Here is a 23,759-nt window from a genome sequence, read left to right as displayed (position 1 = left end):
CAAGCAACTCTTAGTGTTGGCATGCTACAGACATTACTTCAAGTGCTAAAGTAAGGCTCAGTAGACACAAACGTGGGGACTGACACCATAGGCTTCAACATCGACCTCCAGCTCGAGTCTACAACACTGGCAGCATGCGCTGACAGAAAATTAGCAACACCAACACAACTACGCTTGCCTATATTTAGGCCGACACGGGTTAAGTTTACACTATGCTTTTAACTGTTAGTTGTCTTACAGCCCTCAAGATTTGGACACATTGTTATTCTACAGACTTTGTATCATCTCCGGGTGTATTTCCACGTTATCATAAGGTGTGCCGTCATCTGCATTATCGAATAAACTAATTCAGAAACCAGTGTTCATTTCTGCTTTGTGCCACAACGCACTGTTGTGTGCTACAATATAAATGGCGAATGCAGAGTGAACTTGCATGTAGTGTCTTGAAAGGGTTCAATGACATTGGGCAGTTTATGTCTAGATGACTGTTCACTTGTTTACTGATTCACTGATTTTGTAATGCCTACTTCACACACAGACAAGGCATGAGCCTTACAATGGAAAGGGGAGGCAGGGAACTGGCCACATCCTTTTCAAAAGAAGCCATATCCTTTCCAAAAGAAGCCTCTCAGTAGGCACCTTAAACAACACAGGAAAGCCACAGAAAACCTGAATCTGAATGCCCAGTGGAGATTTAAACCACCCTCATCCTAAATGGCAATTTAGTATCTTAACCACTGCACCACAACACTTACAACACTTGACAAGATTCCAGAAAGGTTGCTTATAAGCAGATAATGGACATAAAATATTTTATCTCATGACAGAATCTCGAGAATTAATTCATCACTATCTTCACTAACATCAGTGTGGTCCACATCTTTGTACTGATCAAACTACACAATGACAATTGATAACATAAATTATCGAACACATGCAAACACACACAACGCCAGTACAACTATTAACTAGTGAGGTGAGGTTTTGTTTCTGTTCTTCAATAGCATACTAGGGAATGTCTAAATCCTGTGGCAGAATGAGGTACACAACACAGGGGTTACAAATGGGGTCAGAATGGGCCACAGGAATAGGAACCTGACAAAACAACAATCTAAATCTCGCAAGCCTTTGTAATTACACAGGCACAGCCTTTATCAATATAACAAATCAATCATCTCAAGACCCAAATGCAAAATTTAGTTTTTAGAGTTTCTTGGAGAGAATTAAATTTATAACTGGCTCAATTCAGCATCCTTAGAGTTACCTGTAGCATCAGCAAAAATTAAGTGGACAAAAGTAATTTCAATACATATACTTTGGGAGATGAGTCTTCCGTACTAACAGCTCAGTGGTGGTGTTTTGTTGCCTAGTAATCATGGGAAGCCAGCCAACAGAGGCTTCAGCAGGTAGCATTAGTCAAACTGCTACGCTGCAAAAGTAAACGTAGTAGTGGGTTTCTTGAGTGTAACTGGTGCTGTCTTTTTGCTTTGTTTAACTGGAAGTCTAGTTCATAGTTTGTGCTTTCAGTGTTTACTCACTCCCATGTAATTTCAAACCATGTCCACAGAGACAAGTAGTGCAAGTCCAAAACAAGTAAAACAAATGAAAAAAGCTTCCAACTCCAGTGTTAAGTGAGTTAGTATTTCTCAAATGAAAAGGACAAAGGTGAGCTCTTATTTCCGATTGCTGAAGTTCTCAAGAGGACTGCTAGACAGTAAGCAAAAACACTGCTTCAACAAAAAGGAAAGAACAGTAGAACATAGATTGTAATGAGACTGGCACATCGAGGCTGCATACACTGTGAAAAGAGTGATCGAAAAAAGCAAGTGACAGCTTTGGATGGTTTTCTGAAGATGCTATTCATTGATATATTTACACAGAGGTGACAAAAGACATGGGATAGCTCGTAATATCGTGTCAGACTTCCTTTTGTCCTGCATAGTACAGCAGCTCGATGTGGCATGGACTCAAGGAGTCATTGCAAGTCCCCCGCAGAAATACTGAGCCATGTTGCCTCTACAACTGGGCACAACTGTGGACGTGTTGCTGGTGCAGGATCTTGTGTATGAACTTCCAATTATGTCCGACAAATGTTTGATGGGGGGGCCAAATCATCTGCTCAAATTGTCCACAATGTTATTCAAACCAACCGCAAACAATTCGGGCCCGATGACTTTGCGCATTGTCATCCATAAAAATTCCAGAACTGTTTTGGAACATGAAGTCCATGAATGGCTGAAAATGGTCTCCAAGTAGCTGAAGTACCTGAACATAACCATTTCCAGTCAATGATCAGTCCATTAAAACACAGCCCTCACCATTATGGAGCCACCACCACCTTGCACAATACATTGTTGGCAACTTGGGTCCATGGCTTCATAGGGTCTGCACCACATAGTAATGCTACCATCAGCTCTTACCAAATGATATCGGGAGTCATCTGACAAGGCCACAGTTTTCCAGTCATCTGGAGTCCAACCAATTGGTCACACAAGGAGAGGTGCTGCACATGATGTGGTGTTATTAGCAAAGGTACTCACATCAGTCTTCTGACGCCATAGCCCATTAACACCAAATTTCACCAGACTGTCCAAATGGATATGTTCATCGTAAATCCCACCTTGATTTCTGTGGTTATTTCATGCAGTGTTGCTTGCCTGTTAGCACTGACACTTTATGCAAATGTCGATCCTGTCATCAGCCAGTGCATTGTCCATGCTGAGAGGGAATGCCTGAAATTTGGTATTCTGGCACACTCATGACCTGTGAATCTCTGAGTAGTGCATTTCGTAACAATTTCCAAAACTGAATGTCCCATGCATCTTACTCAAATTATCAACCTGCATTCAAAGTCTGTTAATTTCTGTCATGCGGCTATAATAATGTTGGAAATATTTCCACACAAATCACCTGAGTACACATGAGAACTCCACCAACACACTGTCCTTTTATACTTTGTGTACGCAATACTATATCACCATCACTACACATGCGCATTGCTATCCGATGACATTTGTCACCTCAGTGTATAACTATTCGTAAGAGACCAAATTTTCATTTCACACAATGCAGAAAGACATGGGCTTCAGGAACTTAGTTATTCCAATGATTACAATTACATTACTGGTCCTAGTAATTTATTGCACTCTTCATGTGTCATTAATCCACTATCATCTTCGTCATGCTGTTCCCGAAACAGGTAACGTGAGCATTTTAATTATAAGGCTACCTTGGTGCAATAAATAATTATAATCATTATACAAATGTGTAATTTCATATAATTCAGTTTTCACATTATGCCAAAACTTAAAACATGAGTAAATAATGGAAGAAAACCATAAATGGAAAGTACAGATGTTGCATCATGATGCAGATTTGTGGCTAGATGAAACTGATTAATGCCAACTTAAGAGGAGAGCATGTTGTCAACTGACAAATTATTCTGCCACTTGTTGCACAGCAAGTTAATAATGGAAATACTTAACAATTAAAACACAAACTGTGAATGGTCGACAAGATTGAAACAATGGTGCACATTTCTATGACGATGTACAATATATAACTAAGATATTTCAGTGTACTACAGACTGCACAGTTATTTCCAGTTTTTCTAGTACATATATTACAACTAATAACTGTAGTTAAATTTACACATACAAATATGACCTGAATGTTTTCACAATTTTTGTTTTTACCACTACAATACACGAGTAATAGCAACCAAGCCACATCAGGCAACTTCGCCACCTGGCAGTGTGAACTGTGAATACCAATTGTTTGTCTCACGGACTACAAACAAGTGGATACAGAGAAAACCCAGGACCAAGGTTTTCACATCAAGGACCAACACCTCAAATGTAGCATAGCCATTCAGCTGAGGAATCTTTAACAATATCATATTCTCCAATACAAAGCCCAAACATTACTGCAAAATTACTTGGCTGTAGCTAAACAGACTACCTCTCTATAAATATAGGGTATGAATGAGCTCTAAGAAGCCAAAGAAACGAAGATCCCTATCAAAGGCAGCTCTCAGTACAAAATGCAGCTTAGCAAAATGACTGTACAGAATTAAGAAAAATTAATAAACACTATATGGAAAGGCAAGACCGAGTTGGCCATGTGAGGCAGAGGGACTAACAAACCAGTGTTATTTTCTATTTTCTAAACAAAAAGCAAAATTGCATATTTAATTAAAGTAGCAAGGAATATGCCAGAAGTTAGGATTACACTAGGATTATTTCCTTCAATCAAGAAAATGTGTCTAGAAGCAGGCATGTACAAATATCAAGAATTTTCACAAGGAAATATGAATAGCTAAAAGGATAATAAAAGCACCACATAATTCACACACATCCTTAGATTACAGTCATGCAAATAAGATACAATGTATTAATTTATCACTGAAACACACTTACTTGTTTAAGAATAGACCACATTGTGGCCTTCAGCCTTGCCATGTCAACTTTTTTTGACTCTCTTGCATATGGTATGCTAATTTTTGTTGCCTATAAACAACACATACGAAATTAGTTACAAAGGAATACTAGGTTACCAAATAAAATAATTACTGAAGAATATGATGGGTTCAGACTATTATGAAGCTATGATATGTTAACAACATACACGTGCCCCACTGATCAGATCAACTTATAATTACACAAGATAAAAGCAGATCTGAAGATAAGATAACGCTTAATAATAACACAAGACTAGTTTAAAAACAAAACACTAGTCAGAGATCAGTTTCACTTCACTAGCAACAAATTGTGAACAGTTTTCATATTTAAACATGCCACTAAAAGTGACCAGACAAGTCAAACCATCTCAGAACAACATGCCCCACATTAACATAATTTCTCTATTAACATTGTCCCCATAAATCATATAAATTAGCCAGTAATTTATGTTTACTTAACATGGTAGAGGTAGAGAGGTGGGGACGGGGGGAGAGATATATATATATAAGATAATTTCATATCACTTTACTGGTGGGCATAAAGTATTAACTCAGCACTGCAGACACTCAGATACATTGCTGCTTTAATTGATTTTAAAGCACTGTTCCCTATATGTAACTGTTGCTTGTCCAATGTAAAAAGCAAATCCTCTCTGTAGTTCGGCTGCGTTCACAGTAGCACTGACAACAGTTGTCAGACATAGTCACCAGAGCTCGCCCAATAGCATACCCAACAGTTGCATCATGGCGCATCCAATCTCTTGTCAGTTTTTGGTCGGTTCGTGGAGATTAGATTAGCTGAGGTTAGCAAATCAGATTTTCATGTCCAAGGGTGGTATGGATACTATCAAGCCCGTGGTTGGACACGAGTGCCGCAATGTGGCATTTGCTATTGAAAGGATCCCAAATGCATATAAAATGAGCTGTATCTGTCTCTCAGTAATTGACAAATTCATCAATTAAAACAACATTAATATTTGTTGTTCTCAAGCCAGTGTTTTAGGCCCACCACTGTTCCTGATCTACATAAATGATTGAGGAGAATCTGAGTAACACTCTTACAAGGAACTCCTTGAGTGCGAGTTCACAAAAGGTCAATGATGTTTACGGCTTCCAACACACCCCACATTGTCTACCATGCAACCACAATAATGGCTGCGAAGGGCAACAGGGGGCGGGACTGGATGTATCCAATGGTGAGCACAGTACGAGGCTAAGGAGCACAGCTGAACTGTTTAGTCAACTAGTAAATCACAACAGTGCTAGTGGTGTTGATACAAATCTGAGCAATAGCAATGATAAACAAAGCAAACATTGCATTTATCTACAACAACAGTTGCTGAAGTTGACATTTCGCCAGAAAGGAACCCAAGGAATTTTGCTGAGTGAGAAAGGAGTGGCAGATGAAACATTAGCGTTTCCGCAATGTGAGTAAGTGGAATGTTGGGTGTTGTATACGCTCAACAGTGCAGGCAACGTACATGAAGAATACAATGATGACAGTACATACTTAAAAATTGAAAGCAATACTGAAACAGGTGTCAAGCCATGTAGCTCATCATCCTTGTCGGACAGGAAACCACAAATCCCATCTCCAGTGTAATGTAGTAAAGGGCAATTGTTGCCCAAGCAGCATGTACTAAACACAATTTGGAAGATTATCCGCAGAACAGTAAAAACGGAATTATTAACAGAATTCGAATAATTCTACAGCAATATGACCGTGTAGGGCATATTCAAGGGAGAACAAGGCGCACTTGTTACAAAAACTGGTGTTTGCGAATTTCAAGTATGCTCAATACAATTTACAGGATGCGGATGATTGTGACCTACTGGGTTGTGCCTGACGTAGATTACAGTGATTTTAAGGGAAGCAGTAGATGGTTGCGTAATTTCAAACAGTGCGACAGAATTGGAAGATGTAATGTAACAAAATTTCAAACAAAGTATCAATTTGATGATGCACAGCAAACTGCGAAATTTGCCTGAAAATTTGTTGATGCGATAAACAAACTTATCCCATCATACAGTAAGGAATTTGTTTTCAACTCAGACTGACTGGGATTTGATGAGAAAATGCATATGGAAGGAGTACTGAAAATTAGAGATACAAATGGAGTTATATCAAGATCAACTAACACCAATTCCGACTGTTAATCTGAATGGTAAATTGGCTGGAAAGTTATTTATTGTGCTACGAGAAGTTAGAGGTGCTCTGCTACCTACAATTCTTTCTCATGTATGTGTGATCTAGTGAGAGCAGTAGGGAGTATTTACATTACAGCAAGATCGATTCCTGGTCTGTGTGTAAGACACTTACTCCTTTAGAGCAAACTATCCCTCCTGAAAAGGGTGCGACATTGCAATTCATACCACCTGAAACCACTTGACAAATTCACCCTCTGGATATTTGCTTTCTCCATGCCTATAAAACATTATTGCACTATCTGAACCTATGCCTTAAAGGATAGCTAGTTTACTGATAAGGTACACGGTGGATTGTTTGGCATTCTGTTGCACACCATCACATTCCATATCAGTTCTCATCAATCCATTACACCAATATGATTCTATATGTATTCTTTAAGAGTGGTTACCTAGCTGAACATCCTGCACGATTTGTAATTCTCAAGAAGGTCACCTTCAATCGTGATGGTATGAACCTTTGTGATCACTGGCGCGTGCCATTTTTCATTTGGTGTTCATGGTGCAAGTTAATGGCTGGTTTTGAACATTTCTTGAATGTCGACACTATCCACCCTTTGCGACATCCTTCACATACAATCCCACAGAAGGTAATTCTCTGTACCTCCCGTTCACTCATTCTCTGTCGCCTTCCTGATGTGCATGGTGAGTCATTAGCAGCTAATATTTTACCTGTCAATTTTTAACACAACTCTTTCAAATGAGTCTTACTGAAGATTGAACTTGTGACCTTCCATTGCAGGAGGTCTTTGTTAAGATTGTTCGCAGATAATGTAGTCATTTACAAACTTATAATCATCAGATGATCGAAACAAATTGCAAAATGACTTACACAAAATGTATGGTCATATACACCATATTTTCACTCTTTCAAGAAGTAAAGAACTTTTCTCACAGAACTTTTCCTTTTGTGTTAAATTTCTCAGAATTGCACACCTCATTTCGTTTCCTGGAAAATTGGCACATACCTACCTTTCTTCCCTATTTCATTTGACTCCACAACACTGACTTCACCCTTCCACAACAGCATGAAATAAAGAGTCCTTCCATACCCTTACATAAATTTCACAACCAGAGCCTGTCGCAAGTTAATAGAATGAAAACATACTAAACTTCTTTGCTCTACATATAATGTTCATCATATCACTTGCTCATTAATGATAAGCTACTTCACTTAGGATTCCAAGTTACATACCTCAAGAGCGGCATATTTAAATTTGACAAAATAATTTGAATCTAGATCTAAGTGATTAAGGCAGTTCTTTTTACCGAACAAAAGTAGTGAAGTGGGACAAAGTGTATGTTTACACTTTTTTTCCTTTTCAACACCTATTGCATTTTCTTTGAAAATTCTTCTCTCACATTACTGCAAACAGCTTCTTAATTATTCACAATTTTTGCATATGTTTAACTGGTTTCACTAGTTGCACTTCTGATTGCTCCAAAGCAGTTATAGCAGCAGGAATTAATCCAAAATTTGAAATTACATCCAAAAGTTAGTCTGAAATATCAGCAGTTGACATTAACCCTTGGGCAAAGGGAATTCAAGCTGCTTCACTGCTACCAATTGAATCAATTATGCTTTTCACAACACCGAAGTTCTGGTGGTAATAGTTGCAGGCATCAATCCAGACCTCCATCTTTTTAAAATGGTGGATGGTGGTAAGGAAATGTCTGGAGCTAACAACTTAAACGCTGCAACACATGAATGGGGTTGACACACCCCATAAATTTGTCAACGGCACTGAATTGACTACAAATCCCTTCTGCAACTCTGTGCAAGTCACACACATCATTTCACAACATAATGATTTTAGTGAAACAGCATGTTTCACTGTATAAGGCACAGCATCCATTGCTAAGAGTAGTACACCGTCATGCTTAATGCATTTGGTTCATATCGCAGCCATATATTTGCCAAACAATTTACTAATGGTGGGAAAAATTTACTTTTTCTAAATGTTCACTGAATTTTTCACCTGGAACATCTTCTGAACTTCTCACAATAACATGAAAAGGATAGTTGCTACTCACAATATGGTGTCTGGTTTCATGAACTGATACCCATATTTCCTTCCATTTGCAACCCATTGTCTTTTTGGTGCATTCTTGAAACACGAAGGAATTGTAGCCACTGGCTGCAACTGGGCACTGATTGAAATCAATGGGAAAGTTGAAAATTTGTGCGGGACCAGGATTCGAACCCGGATCTCCTGCATACTAGGCAGATGCCCTGACCACTAAACTATCCAGGCAGAGTGGTCATCACAAATGTAAGGACTACACTATCTAGCACGTCTCCCATCAGACCCAAATTACCTACTTTGGACGTGGTCAAAAGAACAGACACCACACACATATAATTAAGAAAAAAATGGCTAATGATTTTTCAGTGCGGATGCGCACCACGCTCTAACTTTTACCGGAATCAGCAAAATGCTGCAAGTAATGAGGATGCAGGGAAGGGGCACTACATTAGTAGTATGTGGATAAGTTGAGAATTTGGGTCTGATAGGAGGCGTGCTAGAGTAGTCCGTGAAGATGCAATGGCCACTGAGTCCGGGTGACTTAGTGATCAGAGCATCTGCCTAATAAGCAGGAGATCTGCATTCAAATCCCAAGCGAGCATAAATTTTTAACTTCCCCCATCGATTTCAATCAATGCCCACTTAGACACAAAGGAATTACAGACATTGGCTGCAAGTAGGCAATCCTTTGTATTTCACATTTGTGTTTTTCTCCACAGTTACTCTTATGTCACACAGTTTACAATATAGTGTTTTACTATCAGTCACAAGTGCTTTCTCAACATACTGAGGCGTCAACTGTTGTAATTTTACTTGCATGCTTTGTTTCACTTTACACTCTCCCTCCCCCGAGCTATACTGCAAACATTTCTCACTTCAACAAGATTGAATAACTCAATGAGACATTTGCCTGCAGTCCAGGGTCTAGAATGATTTATCACTTTGGAGACCGACCACTTAGAAGAATACTGGGCCTAGGAAATTGGCCACTTATGCCGTTATTTAAAGCGTTACTGGCACAGGCATAATTGCTCTATCTTCAAGAGTAACACATACTAAAAAGGACCAAGCTTGACGATTTATTTTTCATATTTACTTAGTTCTTTGATAGATTATGTATTTCAAAATAATGTCACCCTCCCACTGAAAAACTGATATGCGAGTTATTGAACAATTTCTTCCTCTTGAGCTTCCAAAATTTCTTGGTAACTGAACAAACATGACGTATTTTTATCAGAATTACAGTAAACAACTGTGAAATCAAATGACTACTAGCATAATGTAATTTCAATGCGATCATATTGGCTCTCAGTCGTTTGTGTGTGACAGCAGCTGTCACGTTTCTTTTGAAGTAATTCTAGAAATTGACAACAGCAGGCTACACTAACTCACTGCTGCAGAAGGGTTAAATCCATGTTGTGGATTCAAATGGAAGAGAGAAGGAAGGTAGTTATGAACCATTTTCCAGAAAACAAAATGAGATGTAAAATTCTGAGAAATTTAACACAAAAGGAAAACGTTCCATGAGAAAAGTTCTTTACTTCTTGAAAGTGTGAAAATATCGCGCATATGACCATTTACTTACTGAAATTGCTCTATAATAGAGAAATGGCCATATACGCATAAATATAACCTAACATATTACAGTAATTAATTTAGTTCTTTCATAGCAAGCAATTATGTGTGTTTTCGTAACATCTTAGTCTTACCATATACTGTATGCCCTATCATAAAAATCAGAGTACTACTTATCGTGGAGTGAGCTGATTCACATAATATGCTGCACTGAGTGTGAGGGTTGTTACAAATTTTTAAGTTATCCGACATCTACATAATAATTTCCTTAATAAGATATTGGTTTTACTTCTGATTACTCAATTTGCAAAAGCAACTCATTTCAGTTCAATGGGGTTCATGAAACCAAAAACTTAGAGTTACAAGTTGTGTTGATTTAAGATGGTGCTGATCAGACTAGTAAATGTTAATTGCTCCAAGAAAAGTGAATTAAAATGTGGTAGTAATTGTACGTTGTGTGACCGGGAAGTCAGGAAAGGTATTCAGTGCAAATGCTGTAAACAGTGATTTCACAAAAACTGTTGGAAAATAAACTTAGTAATTGTGGAATACTCTTTAGTCATATGATGCCTTTGTAATGGAAACACATGAAAAAAGTATATAAACATTATCAGAGACAAGGACTCAATAAATCAAGTTCTACAAAGTGATACAGAAGTGTTACAAATGAAATGTGCTGCTTTATAACACAGATGCGAAATTATGGGGAACAGCAATAGTTTAAAAGCACATGAAAATAAGTGTTTCGAAACATTTAGCTCACTTGTAACCAAGAAATGTGCTACATCTAAAAAAAAAATAGGAAAGAAGAACTTAGAAAAAGACATTCAACAAGCATCCGATAATAAGCTTGCACCTGAAAATGTAGACGACTGCATGCTGTGCTTAAAATCACGTGCAAAAGAGAACCATCAAAAACTCAAGAGGGAATCTGCAAAGAACTGTTCTGCAGCAACACAAAAACAAGTGTATCATTAGATAAAAGTCAAATATTTGGAGATAGCCAAGCACACAATGTTTCAAACTTTGTATCAGACTCTGCAAAACAAAATATGAGTATCAGCTTTTGTTAAGCATAGAGTGAAGTTCGAAAACGTGATTAGTGGTGTCGAAAAACAATGTGCCATTTCTACTGACAGTGATTGTGTTGTTCTCATAGTGGGATCAAACGAGGTTTACAGCAATGAGGCCAGTGCATTTCTAAAAAAATTGCTTCCTATCTTGTAGTTGCAGACTATAAATGTTATAGTGACGAATCTACCCACGTGGTTTGATCTGGTGGACTGGTCTTGCGTAAATAGTGAAATTCGATGAACGAATGAAAAATTAAAACACTTCTGATCAAAAACATAACACTTCTTGACGTCAACAATTGTGAAAAGCTAGTTTCACAATGCATGGACAAAACTTGAATCAATCTGGTAAGAAGAGACTAGCATCAAATATAAACAAGGCTCTGACACAATAATGCACGAAAGCAGCTGCAAAAGCAAACAAGCCATCGCTTGAATTGTCTACACACAGGGACACTAGTGAAAGGGGCCAATTTTAACTGGATTTGGTCCAACACCAACAATACAGAAGAAGTATTCAATACACAAGTGGAAGTTCCTTTACCCTGTAAACAAACTAGTTTTAAAGATGCTTTACCCAATAATGTATGCAGTAGTACTTACATTATGCATTTGAACATTGGAGGTCTGTCTGAAGGAACGATCATCAAGCTTTATGATATGCGAAAGTATGAAACAGTCACTGAAGGTAATAGGTCTAAATGAACATGGGTTTAGAACTGGAAATATCAATCTTATCGACAAACTTCCAGGCTACAAACTGGCCACCAGCTTTTGTAGAACAACGATCTAAATGAAGAACTTACTTTTGAAAGTAGTTGCATAGAACTTAAAGAGTATCACATGTTAATCATCAATATATATCGCATCCCTGGGTACCATATAAGCTGTGTGTTCTTAGGTAAATTTGAACTCTGCTACATAAATTAAAAATTGAGTACTGTGTAAGAAACTACTTACATGTGCTGACTTCAACATAGATGTAAGAATTAATGACAAACTTGCATCACATTTAGAGACTCTGATATCCACAAAAGCACTAAATCTAAATTTCAACCAATGCACAAGAGTTACAGAACTACTTCAACATGTATTGATAATATTGTAAGTAGTTACGGTTACAGCATCAAAGTTATTTTAGATTTAGGAGTATCAGACCATGTAGCACTATTTGTATCATTACCACAATTAAATTTAGGTGACAACAAATAGATGTAGGAACTTCAGCCAAGAAAATGTGGAAGTATTTATTAAAAATCTTAGCCTCACCATATTGTCAGTCAGAAAACACTCTCCAACAAGTGACAACTACAGTAACTTTTCAACCGAATTCATGAGCATATTCAATAAATGCTTTCCTTTTGTAACAGAAGCAACTGAGTCTCATAAAAGTATATCATGGGTAACAAAAGAATAATGTGTATAGCATCAAGAAGAGGAAACTGCATATGGAGGCAAAGTTAATAGAAATCCTGAATCTCTTAAACATGTTAGCACATAAAGGAAAACATCTGACAAATAGTCAAATTAGCAAAGCGTACTGCAATCAATAAATTCATTTTAAATGCAAAAAACCAATCCAAAGCTGTTTGGTCTGTTATAAGAAGTGAGGTTGACAGTGGAATGGAGAGAATGTCCCTCTAACTAATGATAAATGGTAAGCAGTTACAGATTCCAGTGCCATATGTGAATCCTTCAATAATTTCTTCATTAATTGTAACAAAATTGGTGCCTCCCACCACTAAGTAGAATTTCTATTATGGCAAAGAGAAATTTCAAGTTTTCACCTGTTTGAAGCTCAGATGTCATTAGAATCATAATTTCCCTAAAAAATTTAAACTCATTGAGCTGGTATGAGGTCCCATTAAAATAATAAAATCAATACGTCATAATACTGCACATCAACTCTCCCTCACAAGCAACCACTCTTTAAAAGACGGAAGTTTTCCAGATTGGTTAAATTATGCCGAAGTTCTGGTAGTTCATAAAAAGGGGAAACAAGATGAAATGGGAAACTACAGGCTAATCTCATTGTTACCAATTTTTTTCAAAAATATCTGAAAGAGCTGCATGTGATCAGACAGAAAATTATAATTCATTCCACAATATCATTTTACGCAATCATTCCGCAATATCATTTTACGCAATCAGTAGGGTCTTAGGAAAGGCTCCAGCACAACCCACGCAATAAATGAATTGGTAACAGAAGTTAGCAGTTGTCTCAATAATAGAATGTGTGTGTCGAGCATCTTTTGGGATCTTGCCAAACCCTTCAACACTGTAAATCATTACAGTCTTCTTCAAACACTGACTAGTCGTGGTTTTCAAGGAAATTACACCTGGCAAACAGAAAACATATAGTACTTGTTAATAACAGTGGCAAGAAATTCCTTTCTGGCTGGGAACACACAGAATTAGGTGTCCCACAAGGCACAATATTATGACCACCGATCCCTTCTTCTAGTCAAGTTGTGCCACAAACTCCTCTTCTCCCCAATCCTATTCAGTACCTCCTCATTCATTATGTGATCTACCCATCTAATCTTCAGCATTCTTCTGTAGCACCACATTTCAAAAGCTTCTATTCTCTTCTTGTCCAAACTATTTATTGTCCATGTTTCACTTCCATACATGGCTACACTCCATACATATACAGTTTGGACAAGAAGAGAATACAAGCTTTTGAAATGTGGTGCTACAGAAGGACGCTGAAGATTAGATGGGTAGATCACATAACTAATGAAGAAGTATTGAATAGGATTGGGGAGAAGAGAAGTTTGTGGCACAACTTGACTAGAAGAAGGGATTGGTTGGTAGGACATGTTCTGAGGCATCAAGGGATCACCAATTTAGTATTGGAGGGCAGCGTGGAGGGTAAAAATCGTAGAGGGAGACCAAGAGATGAATACACTAAGCAGATTCAGAAGGATGTAGGTTGCAGTAGGTACTGGGAGATGAAGAGGCTTGTACAGGATAGAGTAGCATGGAGAGCTGCATCAAACCAGTCTCAGGACTGAAGACCACAACAACAACAACTATTTTTGTATTATATTAATGATATGCCATGCCAGGTTGAGTCTGACACCATCCTCTATGCAGCTCACTCAACAGTGACAGTCTGCTGTAAAACCAATGACTATTTAATTCACTGCACTGAGCACATACTTGGGGACATGGAGGCACGGGTACAAATAATAATTTGAAATTAAACTTTGCAATAACAGAAATTACTCATTTCGCCATGGAAAAACCAGTACGATGTGTGTGTGTGTGTGTGTGTGTGTGTGTGTGTGTGTGTGTGTGTGTGAGAGAGAGAGAGAGAGAGAGAGAGAGAGAGAGAGAGATAAGCTGTACAGACAAAAAATTAGACACTGCAAGCTGTGTCAAATTCCTTGATATGTAAAAACATGAAAGTATGTTGTAGGGTGATTGTGTAGACAGCATTCTTAGTCTGTATGTGTATATGAGATTCTCACTTTCACAAAGAAAAACCCACAACTTTTTGAGGACACTGCTTTCTGCATCAGTATGAGACTAGACGTAGGGCAAGTTACATGCTACCTACCCACAGACTCAAACTATAAGAAAAAACTCCATGCTACATGGGTATGAAATTTTTAAATAAAATCTGCAAGGGGAAAAGTGACCCCAATCTAAAAAAATACTGAAGGAAACATCAGAAAATATTTTAAAGGTAAATGCTACTATAGTGTAGATTTCTTGAATGATGACCACGTAAGATAGTATTTCTCTAAAAAATAACACCAGATTTAAAAAAAATTATAACCATGTAATGTAATATGTATGTATGTATGTATGTATGTATGTATGTCACCTTAGGTTAGTTTATTAGTCTGTATGAGAGTCTTAAAATTGACAAGTCACAAACTTTGATTGTATGAGGAATTTTATGTGATGATAATTTAATTTGATTTGCCCACACCTTCCCCTGCATAAGGCACTCACAATGTTCAAACATTAAAATTATGTTCTGTGTCAAAACACTGAGGTTGCAGCACTGAGGTTGTAGGTTACACATAATTATGTGAACGTCCAAGTATCCTGACTACCAAAAGATGACATTTCTGCACTCATGCCTCGCTACACAAAGTTTATTTAAATAGATAATTATGTTATTGTCTTAAAAACACAACTGCTTCTACTACTATTAATTTAAGGTCATTAAACTGCAAAAATTTATGAGTCAAAGTAGGGTTAGTGTAGATGGGAGAATTAAATAAGATCAGATGGGGTACAGTGTACTTATCAGAACTGCAGTGAAGATGATGAAGACCACATATAATTAGAATCAGGAACATACATTTTAGTACAGAGCATGGAGGAAATTTAAGTGTAGGGTTTATTGTAGAAGGAATCTCAGAGAAAACAGCAAGACTTGCTTTAAAAGGTACTCCATGGAAATCTATACCCAAATGTGATCACATTACCACAAAGAGGTTCCAAGATTTTAATGGGAAAGCAGAACAAAAATTAAAACTTTTGCGCGAAACTCAGAATACGATTTCAGGGATGAAAGCAGTCAAGCATCAATAGAATTTGCCAAGATGAACAACATTATTGTCCTTTACACATTGTTTTGGAAGAAAGCAAATGGAAAAATGGACTACTTAGTGACAAAATTGAACTAAAAATGAAATCAACTACGATTATCAAATAATAAAGAATTTTGACAATTTTAGCTGATTACACTCGTTAAGATGCACATTAACATTCAACATCTTAGAAAATATAAATTACACAGACACAGCAGGGAGAGGGAGGGAGAGAGGAGGGGGGGAGGGGGGGGGAGAGAGAGAGAGAGAGAGAGAGAGAGAGAGAGAGAGAGAGAGAGAGAGAGAAATGAAAAAAAAGAAAAGAAAAAAAACCATACACACAACCAAAGAGATTGCAGGGATGGAGAAAGCAAAAGGAAATAAAATGTTAAACGGAATGAAGAAGCTACATTAAAGTAAATGCGAGAATTTCAAGTAAACTATAGTAGAACCATGGTGGAATAAGATGAATTAAATAAAAATGTTCAGAAATTTCAAATAAGTAATGATAATATACAAGGAAAATATAATAAGAGAAACAAACTTACAATGAACATAAGACTTACATTACATTTACATCAAATTACATTAGTTGAGATGATAGACAGCACAGCAACAACAGAGAGGAAATCGTATAGACATACCAAGATTTCTTTAAGCGTTTGCATTCTTCAGGAGATGAGTCAGAAACACGGATAGTTAAAAAGGTAATGTCAAGTGGTGTGTATGAAGTCATACAGTTATGACGAATTTGAGGGTACAAGGAGACTAAGGTCTTTCAACAGAAATGATTAAAGGTGGAGGAAAAGTAATGCACAAAAACTTACAAAATTGCTTGCAAGTCCTCTTGTAGGAGCCTTGAGGATGTCAGGGCCAACGACATATACAGACCCTGCAACGAACTTGTGACGTCACACTTGTCGGCGGGTCCGCTACACTTCGCGAACACACTGCTCTGCGCAGGGCCCACAGGAAATCAATATGTAGTTGAAAAGGTACAAACTAAAGGTCTTAACTTTGTTGGGGCTAGAGCGTTCATGCATTTCAACCAGCAGTCAAGAATTATTAAATTCATCTGTAGTTATTTGCTTTCAGCCGGAGATGGCTACTGGCACTCTTAAGACCAGCAGGGTCACGTGCTGTTACGTACAAGCCACAGTCTGTCTTTGTCGTGGGCATCGGAGGAAGCTTACCCCTAAATTCTCACACAGCCATCGCCTAAGAAGCAATACGAGCTATTGAAAATTACTTGTTACAGCATAAAGTCAAGTGCCGGCATGCCAGTCAGAAACGATAGAGCAGAGGGGGCTGTGAAGACGGTGTCAGCCAATAGCATGCTGACCGACCCCCCACCAGGACAACGACGCAACGGCAGTGGCCTCCATGCGAAGAGGAATAAGAGCTGTCCTGACTGGTTGCGGCCCACTTCTACAGCAGCATCAAGATTTAATACTTCAAGACCAGCAACTTAGGAACTGTATATACTGACGAACATTGTTTATTTTGTCTGTCGCCCTTTGCTTGCGACACATCTATGTCATTCTCAAAGTTAAGTGTTGTCAGTGATTCATTTCGTAATAAAACTCTTTAACACAATTTGCTTGAATTTTTGTCTAGCGATCCGAGACAGCAGGTTTCCTCAACACCCAACATTTGACTAGTAGGGAGGATTTATAATTACTTATGGAGTCTAAACTAGTTCAGCCAATAAACAATGTGTGTTAGCGCTATTTAATGATCTCTGTAGCCACATTTAGTAAGCACATTGATGCTCTACACCAACATGACTAATATGACATTGTAGACCAATCGGGCCTCCTCCTCTTAATGTACCAAATATTTACAGTAATTACTACTTCTCGCATAGTAAAAATATTGGATATTTATTACATACTGGAACCAGCCTGCTTTAAAAGTGGGTATAGCATAATGCCTCATTGGCAAATTTTGAATGAAATTACAAAACAGAGTGAAGAATATCAGTTACCACTTAGCCAATTTATGAATTTTGAGACAACATTTAACTCCACTGAGAGAAAATCTGTACTAACTGTTCTTGAGAAAAAAAGGCACCGATTCAATTTTCATTAGTACCTTGAGGAATTCATATATTAATGCTACAGATTCCACTACACTTCATCAGGATAGTGAGATATTCAAAATTAAAGTAGGAGTCAGATTAGAAGACTTTTACCACCAAATTATTCTTGGCAGCCTTAGAGAAGATTCCAGATGGGAAGACAAAGAATAAATATATTTTAATGCAACTTATCCGAAATAACCCTGGTTCTTGATGACATTGTACTGTTTGCCTGTAATACAGATGAACTATATGAAAGAATGGAAGTACTTAATACGGAACATAACTTAAACATTTTCTGAAAACCAATAGCAATAGAAATAATAATTTACAACAGCTCATCCACCACACATGACGAAAGTAGCACCTTATAGCAGTGTAATACACAGAACAGTAACACTAGCGGTGTCAGAAAGTCACATCATCACATCATACAGCAGTAAAAAAAAACACCAACAACAACAACAACAACAACCTGTTACAAAATTGGAACTACTGACATAATGATAAACAGTCGGTAAGTCACAGAGAGGCAAAGTTAATCAAGAACAAATCAAAAAATTGAAGGTCACCCCCATACACTAGCATACCCTTTATCAGTATCATTGTGGCATTTATACCACATTCCTGCCCACATGTATTACATTTTCGTTGCATTGTTTTAATGCACAGTACAGGAAGATTTTGCTATGGGAGACTAGCGAGTAGGCAGGATCACAAAGCAGACTCACTGCGACATGCCAGATAGTCACATAGTGTGAGAATGGCAAGGTGAGCAAGAGCTGTACTGTACTGGAGCTGACACACACACAAAATATATCTGTATATGTGTGGATGGATATGTGTGTGCGCGCGAGTGTATACCCGTCCTTTTTTCCCCCTAAGGTAAGTCTTTCCGCTCCCGGGATTGGAATGACTCCTTACCCTCTCCCTTAAAACCCACATCCTTTCGTCTTTCCCTCTCCTTCCCTCTTTCCTGATGAGGCAACAGTTTGTTGCGAAATCTTGAATTTTGTGTGTGTGTTTGTGTTTGTTTGTGTGTCTATCGACTTGCCAGCGCTTTCGTTCAGTAAGTCACATCATCTATATATATATATATATATATATATATATATATATATAAATATAAATATATATAAAACAGAGGGAAACATTCCACGTGGAAAAAATATATCTAAAAAGAAAGATGATGAGACTTACCAAACAAAAGCGCTGGCAGGTCGATACACACACAAACAAACACAAATATACACACAAAATTCAAGCTTTCGCAACAAACTGTTGCCTCATCAGGAAAGAGGGAAGGAGAGGGAAAGACGAAAGGATGTGGGTTTTAAGGGAGAGGGTAAGGAGTCATTCCAATCCCGGGAGCGGAAAGACTTACCTTAGGGGGAAAAAAGGACAGGTATACACTCGCACACACACACATATCCATCCACACATACAGACACAAGCAGACATATTTAAAGACCAGAAGGTCGAAAGTGTAACGTGAGGCTGAAATGAAAATGAATATAAAAATATGTGGGGAGAGATAAAGGTGAAGTAGAAAGCAAATGGAGATCTGGTGTGAAAAGAGGCGAAAAGGGGTTGGTTGGAGCTGGGTTATGTTGATCCTGTGGTGAAATAGTGTAGGTAGAAAACGATGTGCATAAAGGTTAGGTGGTTGTGTTGCCGCCAAAACACGTTAAAGGGTGGAGAAATTCGGGAAAATTTCGAAAAAACTACGTGAGGATGTATTAAAAGTAGTGGTATGTTGGTGGCAGATTATGGAAATGAGGCTAACAATTGTCTGGTGGAGAAATAATAACGTTAAAACCTGTGGGAAGCGGCTAAAAATGATCGGTGATGTGAAAAAACGGAAATCGAAATAAAGCAAAAGTTATTAAAACTAGCCGAAAAGGTTGTTTAATAGCTGAAAGGAACTGTTTGTGAACTAGAAACGGTGGATTTTATAGCAGTAGCGGAAGAAAAAATTTTTTGGTTATGGTTTGGAAGTGGGTTACGTATTATTACGTATTGTTGAGTATATATCGGTGGGATAAAATTGTATAGTGGATTACGGTAAAAAGGAGAAGGTGAATAAAAGGGAAACTACTGGCAAAAACAGAAGGAGGAAATAAGACGACAGAAAAGGCTTCGAAATGTAACAGTGACAATAACAAACGTCATTGTTGGGTTCAAATTAATGATATGAATATAACAGAGGGAAACATTCCACGTGGAAAAAATATATCTAAAAAGAAAGATGATGAGACTTACCAAACAAAAGCGCTGGCAGGTCGATAGACACACAAACAAACACAAATATACACACAAAATTCAAGCTTTCGCAACAAACTGTTGCCTCATCAGGAAAGAGGGAAGGAGAGGGAAAGACGAAAGGATGTGGGTTTTAAGGGAGAGGGTAAGGAGTCATTCCAATCCCGGGAGCGGAAAGACTTACCTTAGGGGGAAAAAAGGACAGGTATACACTCGCACACACACACACATATCCATCCACACATACAGACACAAGCAGACATATTTAAAGATGTCTGCTTGTGTCTGTATGTGTGGATGGATGTGTGTGTGTGTGCGCGAGTGTATACCTGTCCTTTTTTCCCCCTAAGGTAAGTCTTTCCGCTCCCGGGATTGGAATGACTCCTTACCCTCTCCCTTAAAACCCACATCCTTTCGTCTTTCCCTCTCCTTCCCTCTTTCCTGATGAGGCAACAGTTTGTTGCGAAAGCTTGAATTTTGTGTGTATATTTGTGTTTGTTTGTGTGTCTATCGACCTGCCAGCGCTTTTGTTTGGTAAGTCTCATCATCTTTCTTTTTATATATATATATATATATATATATATATATATATATAAAACAAAGATGATGTGACTTACCAAATGAAAGTGCTGGCAGGTCGACAGACACACAAACAAACACACAAAATTCAAGCTTTCGCAACAAACTGTTGCCTCATCAGGAAAGAGGGAAGGAGAGGGAAAGACGAAAGGATGTGGGTTTTAAGGGAGAGGGTAAGGAGTCATTCCAATCCCAGGAGCGGAAAGACTTACCTTAGGGGGAAAAAAGGACGGGTATACACTCGCGCACACACACACACACACATATCCATCCACACATATACAGACACTAGCAGACATATTTAAAGACGTCTGCTTGTGTCTGTATATGTGTGGATGGATGTGTGTGTGTGTGCGCGCGCGAGTGTATACCCGTCCTTTTTTCCCCCTAAGGTAAGTCTTTCCACTCCCGGGATTGGAATGACTCCTTACCCTCTCCCTTAAAACCCACATCCTTTCGTCTTTCCCTCTCCTTCCCTCTTTCCTGATGAGGCAACAGTTTGTTGCGAAAGCTTGAATTTTGTGTGTATGTTTGTGTGTGTGTCGACCTGCCAGCACTTTCATTTGGTAAGTCACATCATCTTTGTTTTTAGATATATTTTTCCTACGTGGAATGTTTCCCTCTATTATATATATATATATATATATATATATATATATATATATATATATAGAGAGAGAGAGAGAGAGAGAGAGAGAGAGAGAGAGAGAGATTCCACGTGGGAAAATATATCTAAAAACAAAGATGATGTGACTTACTGAACGAAAGTGCTGACAGGTCGATAGACACACAAACACACACATGAAATTCAAGCTTTCGCAACAAACTGTTGCCTCATCAGGAAAGAGGGAAGGAGAGGGACAGACGAAAGGATGTGGGTTTTAAGGGAGAGGGTAAGGAGTCATTCCAATCCCGGGAGCGGAAAGACTTATCTTAGGGGGAAAAAAGGACAGGTATACACTCGCACACAGACACAGACACACACACACACACACACACACACACACACAAGCACACATTTGGGGATTCACCTCCCACGCTGGGCACCAAGAAGCAGGTCTTCTTTTATTTATATTTCCTGTTTAAATATTAATATACAGCTCCAGCAACACTGATGATGTTCCTTGCATTGAGACCTTATTAACAATAATTTCAATATCACTCAGTTCATTAGGAAATGCTACTGACAAATTTTAGTTACTATCAGCACTTACTAATGGAAAGGATGGACTAATCACAACTGTGTCCTGAAAAGGCTGCCGCCAAACTGGTATCATAGCTTGTTAGGCAGACTATGATTACCTTTCGAGGTGGTCACATGCAGATTAGTGTTCGAATTGCAACTCTGTAAAGACAAGCGGTTGTTAAAGTTGCCTCGGAAAATGTATTCGTGCAATATATTTGTGCGATATCATGTGGATTCTAAGACCACGTGAAGCGGTGCTCAAGAACTAATGATTAATGACTAGGGATGTTATTATGAATATTAACAATAGACTGGTTCTAGAAATCTTTTTACAAATTTCGCAATTGGATAAATAAAACAAAATTAATTGGCATCCTAGCATTTTATGATTCTATTATGCTTAAGCTTTTTAAACCTCCCCAGGTACCACATTATTATGCATTGTTTCTATCACAAGCATTAGAGCTCGCGACCGACGTATAACAAACCAATCGGGGCAATGCCTACAAGACATGAGGTAAGCAAATCGGCAACACTTCTATTACGAGAAATGCGGTGGTGGCAGCAGGCGTGGGGGTGTTCACTGGACTTTGATATGTAAATCGCGCATAGCATCATTGTGCTGACGATATTTGAACATCCATTCCCCTATCTGCTGTGATAGCGTTACAGTTGGTCTCTCTGAGAGTTGACTAACATGGTAAACTATATTTTGAACAAGTGCTTTTGTATCCCTCATGGGTCAGTGTCACACCAGATAGCGAGAAACCTGAAGAAACGGAAGTTCAACATCAGCTCTTCAACTACACATAAATTTGACTAGCGTATACAGTAAACAAACAAGATAAATTTAAGAAAACTGGAGCACATAAAATACAGTGCACTTATGGAAACTTTTACGTTGTAAAGATACAGAGAGACTCCAACACATTTTGTGAACTCATGGCAGTTCTTCGACTAAAGAAATGACAACCAAAAGCACTCTGCAATCCAAGTGATAAATTTCAAACAATTTAGATATTTTGACATTGTTGGTTTTCCAGGAGCATCACACCTGAACTAGACACCTGATATGCCACCCAATGAAAGGGCAAACGTCTGAAATGAGTCTTTAATAAAAACTAAGTTCAGTGATTGGTTACCTTGTGTTTTTATTTATATTTTAATAGGGCAGGTCTGAAAATATGACAAACTCACTACAGTACAACTAGAATAAGGACTATCCATTCTTTACAAATTCCAACAGATAAGAAGAGAGGTAATGGACAGAGGGTGATATAAGACAACATGCAGGAGCAACATGCATGCACACAGTTGAAGACTGCAAGCAGTCGAAAAGTCCAGATGAGATTTATACTAACAGTGGATGTCAAATAACATAATTAAAGAGAGACGTAAATAATAGATAAAAAATTTTAACTGTACTTTCCCCATACAACAACTGTTGTCACTATATTTGAAGATGCTCACCACTGTAGGTGGAGTCAACAGTTTCCACTGACATACGCTTTCCCTTTCATCTCTAGTTGGTGTGACTGGATGGCCATTAACTTCTTGCAATTCATGTCCATCTTCTTCATGTTCTGATGACGATGATTCGTCACAGTTCTAAAACAAAAAAAAGGAAGAATGTAATTGCTTCACTGACACTCATCACACTAGGAAAAAGAAATGGAAACTTTTACCAACTTTATACACAATTATGTTTCTTCAAATAGCATTTGTGATTAACAAATATATGATTCTAAGTTCAACCATGA

The 23,759-nt window shown here is 38.1% G+C and overlaps 1 protein-coding gene across 1 annotated transcript in view; it reads right to left on the bottom strand.

The window, feature by feature from the left end:
* LOC126248968 (condensin complex subunit 2-like) overlaps positions 1-23,759 on the bottom strand; it is a 188,135-nt gene that overhangs the window by 7,743 nt on the left and 156,633 nt on the right. The window contains exons 10-11 of the mRNA XM_049950519.1: positions 23,470-23,607; positions 4,419-4,508 (exon numbers count right to left, since the gene is read on the bottom strand). Of these exons, the coding sequence (XP_049806476.1) occupies positions 4,419-4,508; positions 23,470-23,607 (228 nt within the window). The remainder of the gene's footprint in view (positions 1-4,418; positions 4,509-23,469; positions 23,608-23,759) is intronic.

Source organism: Schistocerca nitens, chromosome 3 (genome assembly GCF_023898315.1).
Source record: "Schistocerca nitens isolate TAMUIC-IGC-003100 chromosome 3, iqSchNite1.1, whole genome shotgun sequence".
Lineage (NCBI taxonomy): Eukaryota > Metazoa > Arthropoda > Insecta > Orthoptera > Acrididae > Schistocerca > Schistocerca nitens.
Note: the sequence above shows the minus strand (reverse complement) of the source record. Positions and strands in the feature narration are given on the sequence as shown.